The sequence below is a fragment of the Ctenopharyngodon idella genome, chromosome 5 (genome assembly GCF_019924925.1).
Source record: "Ctenopharyngodon idella isolate HZGC_01 chromosome 5, HZGC01, whole genome shotgun sequence".
Lineage (NCBI taxonomy): Eukaryota > Metazoa > Chordata > Actinopteri > Cypriniformes > Xenocyprididae > Ctenopharyngodon > Ctenopharyngodon idella.
Window position 1 is genome coordinate 44,439,295 of NC_067224.1, and position 20,998 is coordinate 44,460,292.

A 20,998-nucleotide genomic window follows, 5' to 3' on the forward strand; every position below is an offset into this window, starting at 1 on the left:
AGAATACCAGCATTTTCTTAGCGATATTCTATTTACACTACATGAAAATAGCGATAGATTCTATTTACACCATGTAAAAGTATCAGTTCTTTGCAATACGAGTAAATAGTAATTAGAAGCTATCTATACTTTATATTTGCAGATACTATTTGCAGTATTTATGTACATTAACAGGATGCAATAATATCATAGAGTGCAAATGATTATATTTATTAAAATTATTAAATGGATGCTGCCTTATTGGGAGAATAAAAACCCTCCCTACCTTCACCTGACCCTGCCCAATAAATACTTTTAATAATAATAAACACTCGTTCACAGTTTATTTCCACTTTTAAAACATTTTTTTCATTTTTATTGAAAATAACTGCGAGCTCGACAAAAGGCGGATTCGAACCCATGTCAACGTGTTAAAAGCCAGGTCTGCCGCATTACTCATTACTGCTGCACCACTAAAGACATTAAATTCTGTGTCTTTTATAAATCTTGAGTGGCCCAACCAGACATTGGTTAGTGTAAATAGCATTTGCCAACAAGAGACGCTATTTGCACTTAGCGTAAATAGACACTCCGTTTTTGTTTTTATTTGAAAATAGTTTTCAGTGTTTAGGTCCCTCACAAAATTGTATCATGGTGGTACAATGATAGCATCTGATGATGCTATTGTACCGTGCTGTGGGTTTAAATGTTTAAGCATTTTGAACAAAAGGCTATGATAAAATAAAGAAATATAAGAATATTTAGTGTTGTTGAATCATTCTACGATCATTAGATATTCATGTCAGTTTATCCATTTTCACTCAAATTGTTGTACGGACAGTTAAATTATAATAGTTCTAATTTAATATTAATTCATTATTAATCACTTACAGTAATTTTGTGTTCTCTCAAGTGCCAAAAAAAAAAGAGTAAACTACAACCAGATTTATAAAAGGACAGAATCAGACTTCATTGGTTGGCAGCTTTACACAGTATCCGAAAGTGCTGCATCTTGTATCTGGTTCGTACTGGTTATCTTGCTGTACTACTGATGTGTGTCAACTCAGTACTTCCTGTCGTTGACGTCAGCGCCCAGCATATAAATAGCGCTCGAGCTTAGCGTTCACACAAAGCGCTTCCGGCGACGACTTCATGTGATTCTTCATTGACAGGGTGAGAAACCCAGACTTTCTGCTGAGGGTAGCCCCCTTGGAACCGAATGAAGAAACAAATCTTACTACATTTCACATACCGAGGACTAGTAAGAAAAGGGAAAAAGAGTAAAAGAAGAAAATGGACAAGTTTATATTACGGAAAGCCGAGCCCAAGGACGTATCGGACATACTGCGACTCATAAAGGTAAAAACGGAGCTACGGCGCATGCGTATAACGTTACGCATAATTATTATTATTATTTTTTTTTTACTTTTAAATTATTTTATATATATATATAGAAAATGTTTATGTGCTGGTCGTTTGTGGAATAATTTACGCTATTTAATTAATTTTAGGAACTTGCGAAATTTGAGGAAATGGAGGAACAGGTCGTCCTGACCGAGAAAGGTACACAATTGTTATTCGGTCTCCAAAATCGAGCGTTTTCGTTTCAGTGTATGATATAAGGATGTTTTTGAACGTATGATGATTATTTAGGACTATTTATTTTTCAGAGTTGCTCGAGGACGGTTTCGGAGATCATCCGTTTTACCACTGCGTCGTCGCTGAAGTACCGAAAGATAAACAGTCTCTTGAAGGCAAGTTAACGACAACATCAGTGTTTTTATTCCAAAAGATAACTATGAGCTACACACTTTCATTGTGTGTTACAGCTAAGATTATTTTTATTATGGAATTTTTTTTTTTTTTTTTTACAATTTATCTTTCTGCGTCATGCATTAGAAATGACGTCAGAGCCGCTGAATCAGCGTCCCGTTAGTTTCTCTTCTCTTTAATCCTCATGTTTTCCACTTCAGGTTATACAGTGGTTGGCTTTGCCATGTACTACTTCACTTATGACCCCTGGATTGGGAAGCTGCTTTATCTGGAAGACTTCTATGTGATGAAGGAATTCAGAGGTATGAACAGATGCTAAAAACTGCTACCACTGCTGTAAACAAAGAATGGCTTTGAAATGGTCATATAATAATGTATATTTCTGCCATTCAGGTTATGGAATGGGCTCTGAAATCCTGAAGATGCTGAGTGAGGTATACATAATACATTAGAACCTTAAATATTTTTCTTGTTATGGGTTTAAATCACTTTAAACTCATTTATTTATAATGGTTTTTTTTTTTTTTTTTGTCTGTAGACGGCAGTGAAGACTCGATGCAGCGGTATGCACTTCATCGTGGCCGAGTGGAACACGTCCTCCATCGAGTTCTACAAGCGGCGCGGAGCTTCAGATCTCTCCCACGAGGAGGGATGGCGTCTGTACGAGATTGACAAGTGCAACCTACTCAAGATGTCATCCAAGTAGACGCCAGTGCAGGAGAAAACGTTAAAGGAGCATTTCAACAGCAATAGAGTAGATCAGTGTTTCCCAACCCTGTTCCTGGAGGCACACCAGCATGACACATCCTCCTAATCAAACGCACCTGATTCAGCTCGTCAGCTTGTTAGTAGAGACTCCAAGACCAGAAGCAGAAAGGAGACATCCAGAATGTGCGCTGTTGGTGTGCCTCCAGGAACAGGGTTGGGAAAACAACAACAGTTGATACACCTGCAATGTATCTTTTTTAAAATAAAGCTTATACTTTAAGAATGAGACTGTGTGATTGATCACTGATTGGTCCTAGTGAAGGTTTTGTTGGCTCAGGATGTAAAAGAAACACTAGCAACTCTTATGTTTTGGTTCATTGCTGCAGAGTTTTCTCTGTAACATGATTTCAAAATATAAAATCAGTCATATCTTGATGAGTTATTTTCTTCTAACAGACAGGTTAAAAAGTAGGTGTGTTTGACTTGAAGCGACACTGCGCAGACCAGTCAGTGTATGACATCAAAGAACCACGAGAGCGACGACTCGCGGCTCCATATGCTTTCAAATCGCTCTTGCGGTACTTTGTCATTACACACATCAAGTCGAACAGACATAATGACATCCTTTAGAAAACGTTTTAATCATGTGATGCTGTTTGGGAACAAGCAGACCTCTATATCAAGACAAAATCAGTTCAGAGGTTGTTTTAATGCTTCCAGTTGCAGTTTTGTTTGCGTAGAAAGAGGAAGTTCAGACTCAAACAGTACATGCTAACCCCAAATGTTTCCTCTTAACCTTCTACCATATATATAAGTCAGAAATCACACCATCACATCACTGTATATATAATTTATTTTGATACGCCAGTGAATTTTTAACACAATCCCAGTAATTTATCAAGTTAAAAACTTTCCAGACAGACCACTAACTCCTCCCTGATTGAAAAGAGGAAGTGGCTAGTGCAAAAGCAGGTCATGATAGTGAGCGAATGATGGAGATCCCACATCAGCCGTATCACAACCTGAGACGTGATGATGTACCTATAAACAAACAACACAGCAAAGTCAGGCTGATTTCTGAGAAAGTGAAGATTTGGTAGTACTGTGAAAAACAGCACAGCTGAAACAAAATACACACTTAAACACGCCTGAATCTCATTGCATTAGTTATCAAAATATGACACCAAACAGCATTTATTTTAAATAAAACGGTTAAAGAAAAACATTTAAAAATAAGGTTTTGTATTCATTTGTGATTGGATGATAATGTTCGTTATTGTGATTTTCTACACCTGTGTAAACTGACTACATACATTCACTGAAACAACAGCTCGGAAAAGTGGGTTTTAGTGTGGGACACTCACTGAATAAGGTAATCTGGCAATTTTACTATCATTTAACATGTTTTATGTGTAAAAAATGTTGTTTATTCATTTTGTGCACCTGTGTCGTGTTTGCGTGCTGTTTATTATTTTGTACCTAAGCTTTGGTCTCCCCGCTGGAACTCGTTTCCGCTTGATCCTATTAAAACACAAAGTGAAGTTAGAGCTCCGTGTGTTTCCAAACACAACATCTGCTGTATCTGTAGCTCAAACAGCATGGTGCTAGAAACACAAAGGTCATGGGTTTGATTCCCAGGGAATGCATGAACTAATGTAAAAATGTATACCGTATTATAAATGTGAGACAAACTCACCTTCTGCTGACTCTTTGAGGCTGGTTTGTCTTTGATGAGCTTCTCCACAGTAACATAAGCCTGAAGTGCTAAGTCATATATGGAGTCTCCTGTTTTCTGTGTTGTGGAAAGATAAAAAAGGTCACTTCAGTGTAATGAGTTATTCACACATACAGGGATTTTTTTTTATTTTTATATATATATATATATATTTTTTATATATATATATATATATATATATATATATATATATATATATATATATATATATATATATATATATATATATATATATATATATAATATTATATAAAATATAGTGTATATATTATATTGTGTGTGTTTCAACTGCTGAACGCCCTAATGTTATTGGAGGGCTACACAACCGATCTAAGCTTTTGGAAATCTGGTCTTAAATGTGATGCATTACCAGTAAAAAATAAAATTGTGTTTTAATTTCACAACAAATGTGTTTTCTTGCTGCTTAAAATTCAATGCATTTCAGCATGATATCATAAACAGGAATTTTAATGTATGAATTAAACTCATTCAGAATGGCAATAATATATGACAAGGTATATATATATATATCCCCCTTTTGCTGCCAAAACAGCCCTGACTTGTCGAGGCATGGACTCCACTAGACCCCTGAAGGTGTGCTGTGGTATCTGGACCCAGATGTTAGCAGCAGATCCTTTAAGTCCTGTAAGTTGTGAGGTGGAGCCTCCATGGATTGGACTTGTTTGTTCAGCACATCCCACAGATGCTCGACTGGATTGAGATCTGGGGAATTTGGAGGTCAAGTCAACACCTCAAACTCGTTGTTGTGCTCCTCAAACCATTCCTGAACCATGTGGCAGGAGCATTATCCTGCTGAAAGAGGCCACAGCCACCAGGGAATACCGTTTCCATGAAAGGGTGTACATGGTCTGCAACAATACTTAGGTAGGTGGTATGTGTCAAAGTAACATCCACATGGATGGCAGGACCCAAGGTTTCCCAGCAGAACATTGCCCAAAGCATCACACTGCCTCTGCCCGTGACCCTGTCGGCAGTTCACCACTTTTCCTTCCTTGGACCACTTTTGATAGATACTGACCACTGCAGACCGGGAACACCCCACAAGAGCTGCAGTTTTGGAGATGCTCTGACCCAGTCGTCTAGCCATCCCAATTTGGCCCTTGTCAAACTCGCTCAAAGCCTTATGCTTGCCCATCTTATCTGCTTCTAACACATCAACTTTGAGGACAAAATATTCTAAGTACACATATTGTAAGTACACAAGTCTTGTCCACAAGATAATGTAAGTACACAAGTCAACAAAATATATAACAATGTTCTAGTGGTTTTTGGATATTTTAATCCAAAAATCTTACATATTGTGCCTTTTAAGAATGTTTAGATATTTGTACCGGAATACAAGACAAAATTGCTAAGATTTTTTTTTTTTTGTGTAGTGAATGAAATCTCTCCAATTTATAAGTTACAAGCTACTTTTGAATGGCCATCAATGAAGAAAGTGCAATGCATTTTGGGGCCAGATGGTATAGTAGTGTAGCAAACTGGTCTATGCAATAATCCAAATAACCTTGACCACATGATGTGACCTGAGGGGGCATCAGGGTCAAATCAGATCAAGCAATCAAACCAAGTGTGAAAACAGCCTAATTCTGGTATCTGCCTATTTTGGGCTGTTTTACGTTTTTACCCAGTGACCCCGCTGGCTGTTCAGGACATATCTCTCAGCATATCTGACAGGACGAGGACATGCAGCTTTGAAACTGCCCTTTAGAGAGATTCTAATCTAAAACCGCTCGCTTGTGTAATGATGTGTGTTGACAGGGTTTCAGCAGGACGCGTGTGACGGCGAGAGATAGCGAGAGAGGTTCAGACCACTTTCCACTGCAAAGACCATATTAGTTACTATCAAAACAGACAAACGGCTGATAGCGCAGTGTTGATGCACATCCCAGCGTGAGGCTCAGTTTGTGTCCTTGGGAGTTTTTAGGAATGTGTTTCATCTGCTGTTTTTAAACTGGGCTGATGTGGTGGAAAGTTACAGATTGTCACCTCGCCTCGCCCTTTTCCTCCTCTCGTGTTGTGGCGCGTCTCATCAGTGCTGTTGCACATGAACGCTCAAAAACACTGTCCCAGACGATAATCTCTCACAACCCTACAGCCAATAAAAATCAAAGGCACACAAGAACTCGAGACACACCTACCTTTGCGATGGTCACTGCCTCTTGAGGATAATACATGGACGCTCCCACAGCCATTAGACCAGTAGGGTAGATCAGTCTTTTCAGCCTGGAGCCTAAAGTACAAAATAACCCTAAAACTTACACTACTGTTCAACAGTTTGAGGTCAGTCAGATTTTATTAATTTATTTTGAAAGAATTTAATAGGACACATTAAAGGATTAGTTCACTTTCAAATGAAAATTAGCCCAAGCTTTACTCACCATCCTAGGTGTGTATGACTTTCTTCTTTCTGATGAACACAATTGGAGATATATTAATAAATATCCTGACGCATCTGAGCTTTATAATGGCAGTGAACAGGACCAACGAGTATGAAGCTCAAGAAAGTGCTTCCATCCACATCCATCAATCATAAATATACTCCACACAGCTCCGGAGGGTTAATAAAGGCCTTCTGAAGCGAAGCGATGCATTTGTTTAAAAAAAAAAATCCATATTTAACAAGTTATGAAGTAAAATATCTAGGTTCCGCCAGACCGCCTTCCGTATTCATCTTACGGAAATAACGAAACTGGCGTTGCGTCAGTTGAGCTTTTTCCTTAAGTTGAATAGGGAAGGCGTAGGACGTAGCGTAAGTGTTTTGAACTGAGAGAGACGTTACACTTTCTTTGTAAGTTGAATATGGAAGCTGGATATTTTACTTCATAACTTGTTAAATATAGATATTTTTCTTACACAAATGCATCGCTTCGCTTCAGAAGGCCTTTATTAACCCCCCGGAGCTGTGTGGAGTACGTTTATGATGGATGGATGTGGATGGAAGCACTTTCTTGAGCTTTATTCTCGTTGGTCCAGTTCATTGCCATTATAAAGCTCGGATGTGTCAGGATATTTATTAATATATCTCTGATTGTGTTCATCTGAAAGAAGAAAGTCATATACACCTAGGATGGCTTGAGGATGAGTAAAGCTTGGGGTAATATTTCATTTGAAAGTGAACTAATCCTAGAATAAAGTTCTTTCAAGATTTCTATTTATGAAAGAATTCTGAAAAGCAAACTGCACCATTTTCCACAAAAATATGAAGTGTTTTCAAAATTAATAATCAGAAATGTTTCTTGAGCAGCAAATCGGCATATTAGAATGATTTCTGAAAGATCATGTGACACTGAAGACTGGAGTAATGATGCTGAAAATTCAGTTTGATCACAGGAATAAATTACATTTTAAAATGCATTCAAATAAAAAAAATGCATATTAAGTTGTAATAATATTTCACAATTTTTACTGTGTTTTTGATCAAATAAACGCAGCCTTGGTGAGCAGAAGAGACTTCTGACTTCAAAAACAATAAAAATCTTACCAACCCCAAACTTATGAATGGTTTTGTATTTAAAATATCAGTGGATGCAAGACCGCAAATAAAGTTTTAGGTCAGTTCATATTTTTGTCCCTTTAAAGGTGCAATGTGTAATTTTTTAGAGGATATATTGACAGAAATGCAATATAATATACATAACTGTGTTTTCAGTGGTGTATAAAGACCTTACATAATGAACCGTTATGTTTTATTACCTTAGAAAGAGCCATTTCTATCTACATACACCGTGGGTCTCCTTACATGTTGTCGCCATTTTGCACCGGCATATTTCTACAGCAGACCTAAATGGATAAACTGCTCTACAGAGCGTGTTTCATCACTATGTTGTTCTTCTTCATTGGTGTTTTTAGAAGCAGCTTGCATCGTCACTATGTTGAATACACACGTAGTAGTAGTAGTAGTAGTAGTAGTAGTAGTAGTAGTAGTAGTAGTAGTAGTAGTAGTCTGGTTTATTAGAAGCAGAGACCGTTTTTTGTTAGAAGTAAGAAGAAACCTCATAACTTGACCGGTTACTCTCTGCTGTCTCAGACGATGACATCTTTGTCCTGTGCCGGCCACCGTAGCTTTTCTATGTGCTTCAAAAGGGAGGGGTGAGCGGTGGACTGAGAGCAATTCGCAACCTCACCGCTAGATGTGGTAAAGTTTACACACTGCACCTTTAATGAAAAGCAGGTTCATGAGCTCTGAAATATATCAATAAAACTTTCACTACCTCTTCCAAGGAAAAGGCCCAGGATCCCAGCGAAGCCGATGATTCCAGCTCTGGGGTAAAACTCAGGCGGAGGGTTCTTCAAGTAAGCATAACTGTCTGGATTACAGTGAAAAAGATTCAATTCACTGATGTAAGTTTATTGAAAATGTCATGTTGTGTTTGTGTAGGTGAGTGTTCGCTTACTCTGCCCAAACTGTACAGTGCTGTCAACCTTGGGTTTCACCGTACCATAGACACCCTGAGATCAGATGCAAAAACAGAATGTTATTCTTTACACTGTTACTTTCAGAATCGAGGAATGAGTATCACTAGTTATTTTTACTTTATAAGAATCACTTGATTTAGTGTCATACAGGTCTGAAACGACATGACAGAATTCTCATTTTTGCCTGATTTCTTTGAACCTTTTTGTAAACTTCTGCAGAGTCCAAAGGTTTATTACTGTACTTCATAACGTCTAGGTTATATTTTAAAATTTGCTAAATGCACCTCCTAGACAAATCTTTATCAGTAACCATAAACCCATAATGCATGAGCGACAGATATATAAGAGTCTGTATCTTAGAAATCACATAGTCTGCATTATGTGCCCTAAGAGATAAGAGAATATTCAGATTTATTCAGATATATGTAAAAGTGAAGCACTTGAGTAAACTAAAGACAACTATTAAATAAGTACAAATTGAAGATTAAACAAAATGGGGAAAAATGTGACAGAAGGCTTTGGAGATTGTGTTAACTAAAACTATTAAAAATATTTTTTATATATATATATATATCAAATATTAAAACATTTTAGTTAATTAAAATAAAGCTGAAATAAAATAAAATACAAATTTTAGATTAAAATTTTTAATTTAAAATTAGAATATGAAATTAGGAATGTTATATTGGCAACTAACTGAAATAAATTAAGATGAAGTATTAAAATTACTAAAACTAAAACTAAAATAAAAATAAATGAAAGCTAAATAGAAATTATTAAACTAAAAACAAAGACAAAAGCACATAAAATTACTAAAACGAAAAAATATTAATTCAAAATATTAATAAATACTATAATACTGTACGTCATACTAAAATAACACTGAATTGTGTGATTTGTTTATTAAATAATGTCGAATTGCATTGTTTTAAGCTAATAACATGACTGTAGCACCATGTTTCAAGTTGTAGTGTGTGATTCATGTGGCTTTACCAAATGGGATTGCAAAAATAATGACTGTTTTCAAACAGGTCCCGCCGTATGCAAATGGTCAGACAAAGAGAGAGTCCCGCCCCAAACTCACACCATTGGGTGAGGCAGAGGTTAACATGCTGACATATGAAATTCAGCTGAAAATCGCTTATTTTAAGGCGTTCTGCTTTCAGATGTGGGTCAGTGTGTCCTTTCCTCCTCATGTGGTTTATGCCTGATAAAACTCTGTAGAAGAGTGAGGGCAGAGTGACAGGGCAAGACTGGCAGTGTGTAAAACACTTTATCAGCTGCTGTAAAGTTTGTCTGATGATTTCATTATGGCCTCGCTTGAGACTATTTTTCCACTTTGTGATGTTGGTAGGACAATCTTTATTCACAAGTCTTTCTGGACAGATCCATGCTGTGCACTAAAAGCAGAAGCTCTCAAGAGAATTTTAAGAACGTCCTGTGCAGCTGATGGCAGCATTTTCCATCAGAGGCCTGTTGCAGGAAGATAGCTGAATAAACTCTGAGTTTCAGAGTAGGTTTAGAGTTGACAAAACCATACAAATCCAATCTGGTTTAAATGCTCACAACGCTCGCTATGAACGTTCTCTGTCAACACACTCCCTGCGTCCCAACGAGCATACTATACACCCTAAATAGTATGTGAGATTAGAATAAGTGTGTCCCAAAGCATAGTATATTGAAAAGAGTATGCCAAAAGTCCTCCCGGAGCAGTAGATTTTCTAAGTGTTGATCCGTTCACACTCTAACGACTAAATATTTCCCACAACCCATTGCATTTTCGGAGAGAATTTGGTTCAGAACTACAAACACGAATAAAAACTGTTAAAAAAAAAACTACAAACATGGCGGATGTGCGACCGACGGTTAAGTAAAGAGGTTTACATAAAGGGGTTTGAGTGACTAATAATTAACATTTAACCTGATAGAAAGATTTATTCAATGTAATATTATATTTCATCTGCAACAACCATGTGGACTTTTATAAAGATCCATTTGGCCATTAAACTTTAAATGCATCATTATGCAAACATGAGGAGAGTCTCTGCATGAAAGACCCATGACTGAAAGATCAATATGCTGCTGCTTTTCTCCAATAAGGTAGGAAATTAAGTTAAATTAAATGTGAAGGATTTTAACTGTGACAAGATGATTGACAGGCCAGTTTACGGTGACATGATGCATGTAACTATGCGACGGAGTGATTGTTAAAGACACAATTTTATGACATGATAGTATGTTCCAAAGCTTAATCTTCAGCAACACACTCAAAAGTATGTACTTTTTCTTCACATAAAGAGTACATACTTTTGAGTGTGTTGCAGAAGATTAAGCTTTGGGACATACTATCATGTCATAAAACATATGCATGTACTCTTTCACAAAAGGCAGTACATACTTTTATGGCGTAATATAAGTACGTGAATTGTGACACAGCAAGTGTTTGATCCAGCATTTGTGATTAACTCTAAAGCGTGTAGCGAACAGCCAATCACATGGAACATGGAAAGCGTCAGTTTGATAGACTTCTCGCTAGAGAGTCAACGCAATTCACTTCTCTGTTGAAGATTAAGAGATCGTTATTAAAAAATCATAAATTTAAGTGCATTTACAAGGCAGGAATAAACTGCTGCTGCAGTGAGAGTTTGAGAAGGCAGCTGAAAGAAAAACATGACTATATCAATGCATGAGTTTCAACTGAATTTAAATAATCATTTATATAGGTTCATGAACTCAAAATCACTTTAAAAGCTTTATATATTAACGCTATTTAGATACTTTTATATTAATTTAAATGCAAAGTGTAATAATCATGAATATATTATATGAATTATACATAATTATAATTAATAACAATATGTTAATTAGCAGCAAAAGATCGGCATTTTTGTTTTCACTATGAACGGCTTTAATTTGGAGCGAGAGATACAGGGGGAGTGGCTTTATTACATCAGATATTTATATGTCACTTTGCTCACAGCTGATTGGTCCAGTTTTAGTTTGCGATCTCTAACCCAGAACAAAACCTGGGGCCTGTACCATGATGGTAGTTCAGGGTTGTAAGATTAGTTTCGAACTGACAAAACCAAACCACTCCAATCCGGCTTTGTTGGTACCATGATGCTTATCATCAACTTTCTCTGTCAACTCAGGCTTTGATCCTGAGTTTGTAGAGCGCGTGCACGTGAATGCGTGACATCAGTGGTGAACAGCCAATCACATGCCTTGCAACAGAGAGAAACTATGATTTACTTCTCGTGAGAGAGCCAGCGCGATTCAAAACCCTTTTGCTGAAGGTTAAGAGATTGAAGGAAATGAAGAATTTAAACTTATTTACACTGATGAAAATAAAAGAAATGATCTTGCTCTATCAGTGCAAGTGAAACTTGTGTAGTTAGTTTATATAGTTGATAATATAAAGCGATAGAGACTCAAACATGTAAAGTCACATGTATATTTAAAGTTTATTTACAGTTTATTTATTACATGTGATCTGTATATATTAATATTCATTGAAACTAAATAATTAGTGTTAAACTAAAATTGCTTGTGTAATGGATTAATAATAATATATATCATTGAATTATTATATAAATTATATATAAATCATAAAATCATTCTAAGTAATTATCATCAAAGCCAATTTCATTGTTAAATATTTTTTTACTATATAGTGACATTTAATTTGGAGGAAGAGAAACTGGGGGAGTGACTTTATTGCGTTGGATGTGTCAGTTCATTTAGCTCACATCCGATTGGCCCAATTTCGGTTTGAGATCTCTGAACCAGAACATAACCTGCCCCAGAGCAGGTTAGCCTGTGGAGCGCAAGTTACTATGGTGATGAACACAGCTAAAAGCCAAGTCACTTTCATGGTACCTTAAACCCAGGATTGGAGCAAACTAATCTGAAATTTACCTGGCTAGCCAGCTAATCCAGCTTCATGGTACAGGCCCCTGCTCTTAAACAGTTTAGCTGTGTAGTGTAAATTACTATGATGATAAACACGGCTAAAAACCAGTTCACCTTCTTGAGCCCCAAAAACCAGAGTTTGCTCAAACTAATCTCAAACCGGCTTCATGCAACAGGCCTCAGAGTATAAAGTCAACAGACATCAGTGTTGTTATTGTTAATTAAAACTAAAATGATTAAAAATCATTTTTGTAAATAAAATAAAATATAAATAGTACATTAATTTAAACTTTAAAAAAAAAAAAAGAAAAGAAAAATGTTGCATTGGCAACAAAAGCTAAAGTACTAAACTTAAATCTAAAACGGAAAAAAGCCAAATGGGAATATTCAAAAAAGCACAAATTAAATTATTCATCATAAAACGAACTGCGATTTAACATGGCATAATTGAGGCTGAAAAGGAAATTTTGAAGATTTTGTAAATACATGATGTGCAATTATCTCGAGCAGCCCAACACAGCAGCGCTGACGAACGAGACTTTATCTGAACAAGTGCAAAAGCGAGAGTGTTTAAAACCAGTCGTTGATTAATGCAATAATCTTTGGAACTTTCTTTCACTTATAATGACAGATGTAAGGTATCTGGGCCACACAAGCAAACACAATGACTATATGTTCGGAAATGAAGCATACTAGCTTACTGCACAGTGTACACTGAATTCTGCCAACTATTTTTAAAAATAGTATGTGAAACCACTTAGTATGTGAAAACACTTCATCAGTATTATGCTTCATTCTTGTCGCATAACCTCATCACAATCTTCAAGTTATTTTGTATGCAGTAAGCTACTCCGAACATAAGCAGATCTGCGAGCAGCGTGCGTGATGACGTGTGCAAGTGCTCATGAGTACCTGGACTGTCTGTTTGGCCGAACTGGCCGTTTGCTGGACACGGATCAGACCACCAGCAACCAGGACCAGACGGCAAAATCACAACCGCGATGAAGAGGAACCAAATCATCAACATGAATTTCAAATTATAAATCACAATGCAAAAAGTCACAGATTAGAGGAAAGAGCTGCATTCCATAATTTATCTCCAAACATTGTTGATTAGCATAGAAAATAATCTGAACTTTCCTTTTCAGTTTGTAAATACAAACAAAAATCATGTTTACAGTAATGCACTTAGTGTAATATAAGAAAAGCTTATATTGTTAAAAACAGTCTAGTAAACAGTCTTTCTTGTACTCTGGTAAGTACTAGATGAGAGTTATGGATTTATTGTAAGTACATTACTGTACATATGATTTTTGCTTGTTTTTACAAACTGAGGGACTATTTATTGTTGTTCTCTGTGGTGATGGACAGCAGGTCACAGATGCTGAACATGGAGCTCAACCTTTGATCCTTTAAGGTCTGTTGTCTGTAAAATCACATCTGTGACCAGCTCTGTGTCTGACAGAGTTTTGAATGACGCTTAAAGAGAAATGTACAAGAAAAGAATTGGGGGGGAAAAGTATTTTTTCTGTGCCTAATAAACTAAAAGCTTTCAAATGCACACAAATCTTATAGAATGCAGCTCTAATTCAGAGTAAAAATAAACAAAAAACAAAACAAAAGTGAATTTCGAGAGTTTAGAAATATCAAATCAGTTAAGCTAGACAGAATTATTTGTCAATTCGATTCGATTTTAGATTTATTTTAAGCTCTACATGATTTGTTGATAACACTTTAAAATAATGGTCTGTCATTAATAAGTAACTGTGCAGGAAGTAATGCAGGACAAATCAGTAGTACTTCTTTAACACTTCAGCTATTAAATAATATAGAAACAAGCTTAACTAATCAGTAAGTAATATCAAATTTAGGACTAAGATAGTTCCTTATTAGCTAATAAGTAATTACAGAATGAAATTGGCATTATTAAGAACTAATAGGTAACTATGACAAATTATAAAGAATTACTCATTAAATAATAATCACAACATTAAAGTGTCTGAGATGTGAGCAATTTTTTTTTTTTTTAACATCTTTTTTAAAAAACATCTTTTTCACTTTTAAAATAATGGTCCAGATCAATAGTAGTTCTTGAAGATTGTCCTTTTTACTTGGAACATGGTCATAAAATGCATCACTTATTACTCAAGTACCTAGTCATTCTTCAAGAAGTACTAGCAATATGGACCATTATTTTAAAGTGAAAAAGATGTTTTTCACTTTAAAATAATGGTCCAGATCACTAGTAGTTACTGCATAGTGACTAGGTAACACTTGAGTGATTAGTGATGCATTTTATGACTGTATTCAGAGTAAAAATGATGACTGATTACATCTCAGACACACAATAATGTTCTTTACAATTTGTCAGTTAGTTAATAGTTATTAATAATGCTAATCTCATTAGGTAATTATTGATTAGCTAATAAGGAACTATCTTTTAAATTTGATATTACTTACTGATTAGTTAAGCTTGTTTCTATGTTAGTGAATAGTAGTAGCTGAAGTGTTAATGTAGTAGTACTACTCATTAGTCCTGCATTACTTCCTACATAGTTACTTATTAATGACGGACCATTATTCTAAAGTGTTACCGATTTTTCTACTAATATTATAATCCAGTCTTGAGTGTTATAAATTATTTTAGTTGAGTTAAACATGTTTTTCATCTCATTTCATCCCAAAATCAAAAGCAGGAATAGAAAAATACAACATCCAGTTTTAGGAACATTCAGATTAATAATAATAATAATAATAATAATAATAATAATAATAATAATAATAATAATATTGCATTGTGACATTACATTATTTATTTATTTATTTAAATAGGCTTCTTTTTCTTTATGGGGAAAAAAAACTATTTCATCCCAAACTAAAAAAATAAATAATATTATATATGATCTGGACTTGATTTTGTGAGATATCCTGGCTGATTGGTGGTTCCCAGCAGTTATTATTGATTTAATTATTCTAGTGAGTGTCGTACATGATTGTAGAGAGATTCTGGTGTTGTAGATAATAATTAGAAACATATTCTGTCATGAAATGAAGAGATGGTGAGATAGAAAAGCCATGCAGAGCATTTAAGCAGATTATGCTGCAACTACTGAACGCTCATGCTGCTAATGAATGAGTTTAATGCATAAAATAGTGCAATCTGATTTAATAATTTTTTTTTTTTTTTTGGCCAGTACACAAGCTGAATACACTCTGCTGTTGACAGAGACTGTGTGAGTGAGCATCCTGAACCAGCCGAGCTTGTTTACAGTTAATCGGTGCACAAAAGCAGCTCTGTGTATGATGTAAGGTGAGTGTGTTAATCTAGTCTGTACCTGGCACCAGGTGGTATAAGGCTCTGCTAGTTTTCTCAGTGTGGAAACGCCCTCTTCCACCGACCCTTTCTCAGGCTCCACATACTGGATCTTCTGCTGCGGTGTCGTGTAGAGAGACAGCTACAAAAGCAATGTTGTTATAGTGTCAATGACCATAATTTCCTTAACATTAAACTCAGGTTCTCATGAACATTCGGGTCAAATTTTACCCCAAAGTCAAAGGAAAAACTATGAAATTATATTTTGCATAAAGAAAACTTTGGAATTGGAATTTATCAGTGACTGAGTTCTGGACTCGCACCGAAACTCCCGTTTTATTCTCTTACATCATGTTTGCGCTGTTAGTTATGATGAAAGCATTCGTTATTGCACAGAAATTGAGTTTGCAATGACGAGATCACTGCTTTCATGTGCTCAACATGTCTGGTTTGGCTACAAAGTTCATCACTGCAACCTTTCATGCCACAATCTAAATATAATGCCAAAGATCTAAATGTAATGCTTTAATCAACACTCTCGATTAGTTAACCTTGAGAGCTGTAACAGTAAAAACGTGCTAAACGTTTTCGAGAGAGTAATACTTAACTATTTCATTTGCAAATATGTTATCCAATCACAGCAGACACGCCCCTTAAAACAGAGCGTTCAAATCAGAGGGCTAAAATCAGGGTAGGAAAAATACCTTTTATTGCTAAATTATGACCATTTTTGATGTAAAAAGCATACTAACATTATAAGTGCACGCAATAAACAATAAAACAATGCAGCTCAAGACCCCTTTATACTTTTGATTTTAATGTAAAACTCTCGTTTGCATCTCGACATTTTACTCTTGAGTTTAATGTTTGTAATACAGATTAGAAGGACAGATCATTCAGGTACTGTTGACCACATTTGGGTCAAATTTCACACTAAAGTCAAAGGGAAAAATATGAAATTATATTTTGCATGAAGAAAACTAAACCTACTTTATATGACTATTAATATTTGTTTGTATTTTGACATTATTTTCATGGCAATTAAGCACATTTTCACCCCTCATTACTGTAATAGAGTAAAAAATGCTGCAGTACCATAATTTTTAAGGGCAGTACAACAAATACTATGATGTTCAATTATTTTTATCTTAATTGACATGAAAACAAAAATTCTGGCTTCTTGTAAACAGATTTTTTTTTAGTTGATTTTAGGGTTAAAATGTGACCCTGTGAAGTCTATAAAAAGTACCTCCTCTACACTCAGAGTTGTTCTGGGTTTGTCATCGGCGGTAGCGGAGGCGGCCAGAACAGAGGCTGAGATCAATCCCAGAGTGCCAGTGACTCCTGCAACCCCTCCAACCTATCAGAACAAAACAAAGTACATGAATGAACCGGTCAGAGGGAATTTCCTGATCCACAAACCCCCATGTTTGGTCAAGCAAAAAACATAGCTGAACTTCCCAACGGCTTTTTTATCTACAGACAGTCCGGTCTGTACTCTCTGTCAACACATGCAGAATGTTTCTTGTTTAAGCAGGAAAAACATACAGTAAGCACACAGACACATCTTTACTCAAACTGCCCACACACACAGTTGTTTTGAGGACGTTCAAGGTCCCTCAAGAGTCTCTAACTGTGAGGGAATGAATGAGTAACAGTAACATAGTATCAGAAAGTGGAGGTCAAATCATCTCAAATACAGTCAATGCTGAGGACCAGGAAGACTGTCTGATATTCACTTCTACAAACCCGATTCCAAAAAAGTTGGGACACTGTACAAATTGTGAATAAAAAAGGAATGCAATAATTTACAAATCTCATAAACTTATATTTTATTCACAATAGAATATAGATAACCTATCAAATGTTGAAAGTGAGACATTTTGAAATGTCATGCCAAAAATTTGCTCATTTTGGATTTCATGAGAGCTACACATTCCAAAAAAGTTGGGACAGGTAGCAATAAGAGGCCGGAAAAGTTAAATGTACATATAAGGAACAGCTGGAGGAACAATTTGCAACTTATTAGGTCAATTGGCAACATGATTGGGTATAAAAAGAGCCTCTCAGAGTGGCAGTGTCTCTCAGAAGTCAAGATGGGCAGAGGATCACCAATTCCCCCAATGCTGCGGCGAAAAATAGTGGAGCAATATCAGAAAGGAGTTTCTCAGAGAAAAATTGCAAAGAGTTTGAAGTTATCATCATCTACAGTGCATAATATCATCCAAAGATTCAGAGAATCTGGAACAATCTCTGTGCGTAAGGGTCAAGGCCGGAAAACCATACTGGATGCCCGTGATCTTCGGGCCCTTAGACGGCACTGCATCACATACAGGAATGCTACTGTAATGGAAATCACAACATGGGCTCAGGAATACTTCCAGAAAACATTGTCGGTGAACACAATCCACCGTGCCATTCGCCGTTGCCAGCTAAAACTCTATAGGTCAAAAAAGAAGCCATATCTAAACATGATCCAGAAGCGCAGGTGTTTTCTCTGGGCCAAGGCTCATTTAAAATGGACTGTGGCAAAGTGGAAAACTGTTCTGTGGTCAGACGAATCAAAATTTGAAGTTCTTTTTGGAAAACTGGGACGCCATGTCATCCGGACTAAAGAGGACAAGGACAACCCAAGTTGTTATCAGCGCTCAGTTCAGAAGCCTGCATCTCTGATGGTATGGGGTTGCATGAGTGCGTGTGGCATGGGCAGCTTACACATCTGGAAAGGCACCATCAATGCTGAAAGGTATATCCAAGTTCTAGAACAACATATGCTCCCATCCAGACGTCGTCTCTTTCAGGGAAGACCTTGCATTTTCCAACATGACAATGCCAGACCACATACTGCATCAATTACAACATCATGGCTGCGTAGAAGAAGGATCCGGGTACTGAAATGTCCAGCCTGCAGTCCAGATCTTTCACCCATAGAAAACATTTGGCGCATCATATAGAGGAAGATGTGACAAAGAAAACCTAAGACCGTTGAGCAACTGAAGCCTGTATTAGACAAGAATGGGACGACATTCCTATTCCTAAACTTGAGCAACTTGTCTCCTCAGTCCCCAGACGTTTGCAGACTGTTATAAAAAGAAGAGGGGACGCCACACAGTGGTAAACATGGCCTTGTCCCAACTTTTTTGAGATGTGTTGATGCCATGAAATTTAAAATCAACTTATTTTTCCCTTAAAATTATACATTTTCTCAGTTTAAATATTTGATATGTCATCTATGTTGTATTCTGAATAAAATATTGAAATTTGAAACTTCCACATCATTGCATTCCTTTTTTATTCACAATTTGTACAGTGTCCCAACTTTTTTGGAATCGGGTTTGTATTTCCGCTTTGCAAACACATGATGCATATTAGAAAATAATACCATTGATAGATGTTGAGTATAAAGTTAAGCTGTTATTGTAACAATTCAGTCATGTAACAATTAGTGTTTGTTACATGTTCAGTCACTAATTCAAAAGATGTTAATTGAAATTATGCTAAAATTAAGCATAAATAGTAGATAAAAAAAACAAACAAACAAAAAAAAGAACTGTTGCATTGGCAACTAACTAAAAGTACTAAAACTAACACTGAAAATAGAAACATAAAAAAAATAATAATAAAAATGACAAAAGCACATAAAATTATTAAATTGAAAAAAATATACTAAAATAACAGTGTAATAAAATTGATTAATGTCATTATTTTTTCACATTATCAGTATTCAAATCAGCATGTATTTTTAAGTATATGTTTTGTAATTTTGAATATATTTTTATAATATTTTTTAAAGTTAAATTAAGATATTATTTTTAGGTTCATATTATCAAAGGGAAATGTTCCTAACCTATTTTTTTAAATAGCTCTCATACACTGATTCATCAAATAATCCTGAAAAAAAAAATTGTACACAACTGTTTTTAACATTGATAATAATAATACATGTTTCTTGAGCAGCAAATCAGCATATCAGAATGATTTCTGAAGGATCATGTGACACTGAAGACTGGAGTAATGATGCTAAAAATTCAGCTTTGATCACAGGAATAAATTACATTTTAACATATATTCACATAAAAAAACAGTTATTTTAAATTGTAAAAATATTTCACAATATTACTGTTTTTGCTCTATTTTGGATCAAATAAATGAAGCCTTGGTGAGCAGAAGAGACTTCTTTTTAAAAACATTAAAAAATCTTACCGTTCAAAAACTTTTGACCGGTATTATATATGTATCAGCGCTCTCATAATAGAGTTAAATCGGCATCAAAACAAAACATTGCTTTCGGTTTCTTTTTAACGGTGTTTTGTTGCCATCTAGTGTTCAATTTTAGAAATGCACTTGAGCGCTGACGTGCCGCAGCTCGCCGTTGTCAGACAGACTAATACATTTAGATAAAATCGGCGAACTGCTATAAAATGTAAGGTTTGTAAAGCGTTATAACCTTTAATTTCATCTTATATTTTCAGCATAAACAGTGACACAGTCAATAAAGCCAAAAGAGTTGAACTTTTACTACCGGTATTATAATCTAACACTAAGCAAACTACGGGTTTTTATGCAATAAACCCAGTCTACAGAATTAGAGCATCCTTAAATAGTAGATAGAATAATATATTTATTTAAACAAGTAAAATAGTTAATTTTATTTTGCTGTGTCCTTGTATTTCCTGTCCTCACATGCCTCCTTAAAGCTCAAAAACAAATGATCTTTATAATAAAATGAACTGAACTGAAATCATTGTACATGTGTATTTAAGAGCGCACGATTATACGCGTTATGAGAGTATTAGCAGGATCACAGTCAAGAACACGAACTGAACGCCTCAGCTGAAGTTTTTAATTCTCACCTTGTACATGTTCCCGTCTTCTTCTCCCCCATTGAGCAGCCGCGATCAGACGTTCACGCGCAGAGCGCCATCTAGAGTTCATAACGCTCACTCCATTCCCCAGTTTCACTTCAAATAGATATTCTTGACAAAAATATCAGAATCAGAAAGAGCTTTATTGCCAGGTATCAAGACTTTCTGTTCAACAGTACTAGGGCATAATGCATAAAACATTACAAAAATTACAATTCATTTCTAATAATAATTTTTCAATAGAATAGAAATTGATAATAATTGTATTTTATT

General features: G+C 35.6%; 2 protein-coding genes across 5 annotated transcripts; one reads left to right on the forward strand and one right to left on the reverse strand.

The window, feature by feature from the left end:
• The first annotated feature begins 1,086 nt into the window (after positions 1 to 1,086).
• LOC127512286 (diamine acetyltransferase 1-like) lies at positions 1,087 to 2,746 on the forward strand. The gene is made up of 6 exons (XM_051893069.1): positions 1,087 to 1,338; positions 1,491 to 1,542; positions 1,650 to 1,733; positions 1,953 to 2,054; positions 2,146 to 2,186; positions 2,291 to 2,746. The coding sequence occupies exons 1-6, from the start codon at positions 1,273 to 1,275 to the stop codon at positions 2,456 to 2,458; spliced, it is 513 nt and encodes a 170-aa protein (XP_051749029.1). The 5' UTR covers positions 1,087 to 1,272; the 3' UTR covers positions 2,459 to 2,746.
• Positions 2,747 to 3,295: 549 nt separating this feature from the next.
• apooa (apolipoprotein O, a) lies at positions 3,296 to 20,815 on the reverse strand. 4 transcript variants are annotated; one of them, XM_051893061.1, is made up of 10 exons: positions 20,714 to 20,809; positions 17,110 to 17,220; positions 15,883 to 16,002; positions 13,460 to 13,492; positions 8,614 to 8,668; positions 8,431 to 8,526; positions 6,358 to 6,449; positions 4,157 to 4,252; positions 3,940 to 3,981; positions 3,296 to 3,501 (listed from the first exon to the last, which is right to left on the reverse strand). In XM_051893061.1, exons 1-9 carry the CDS (start codon positions 20,720 to 20,722, stop codon positions 3,940 to 3,942), a joined length of 654 nt encoding a protein of 217 aa, XP_051749021.1. In that variant the 5' UTR covers positions 20,723 to 20,809; the 3' UTR covers positions 3,296 to 3,501. The 4 variants fall into 4 exon arrangements, with proteins under 4 accessions (XP_051749021.1, XP_051749019.1, XP_051749022.1 ...); XM_051893059.1 differs by having other exon boundaries at positions 3,940 to 4,252; positions 20,714 to 20,815; XM_051893062.1 differs by lacking the exon at positions 13,460 to 13,492 and having other exon boundaries at positions 20,714 to 20,803.
• Positions 20,816 to 20,998: the final 183 nt, after the last annotated feature.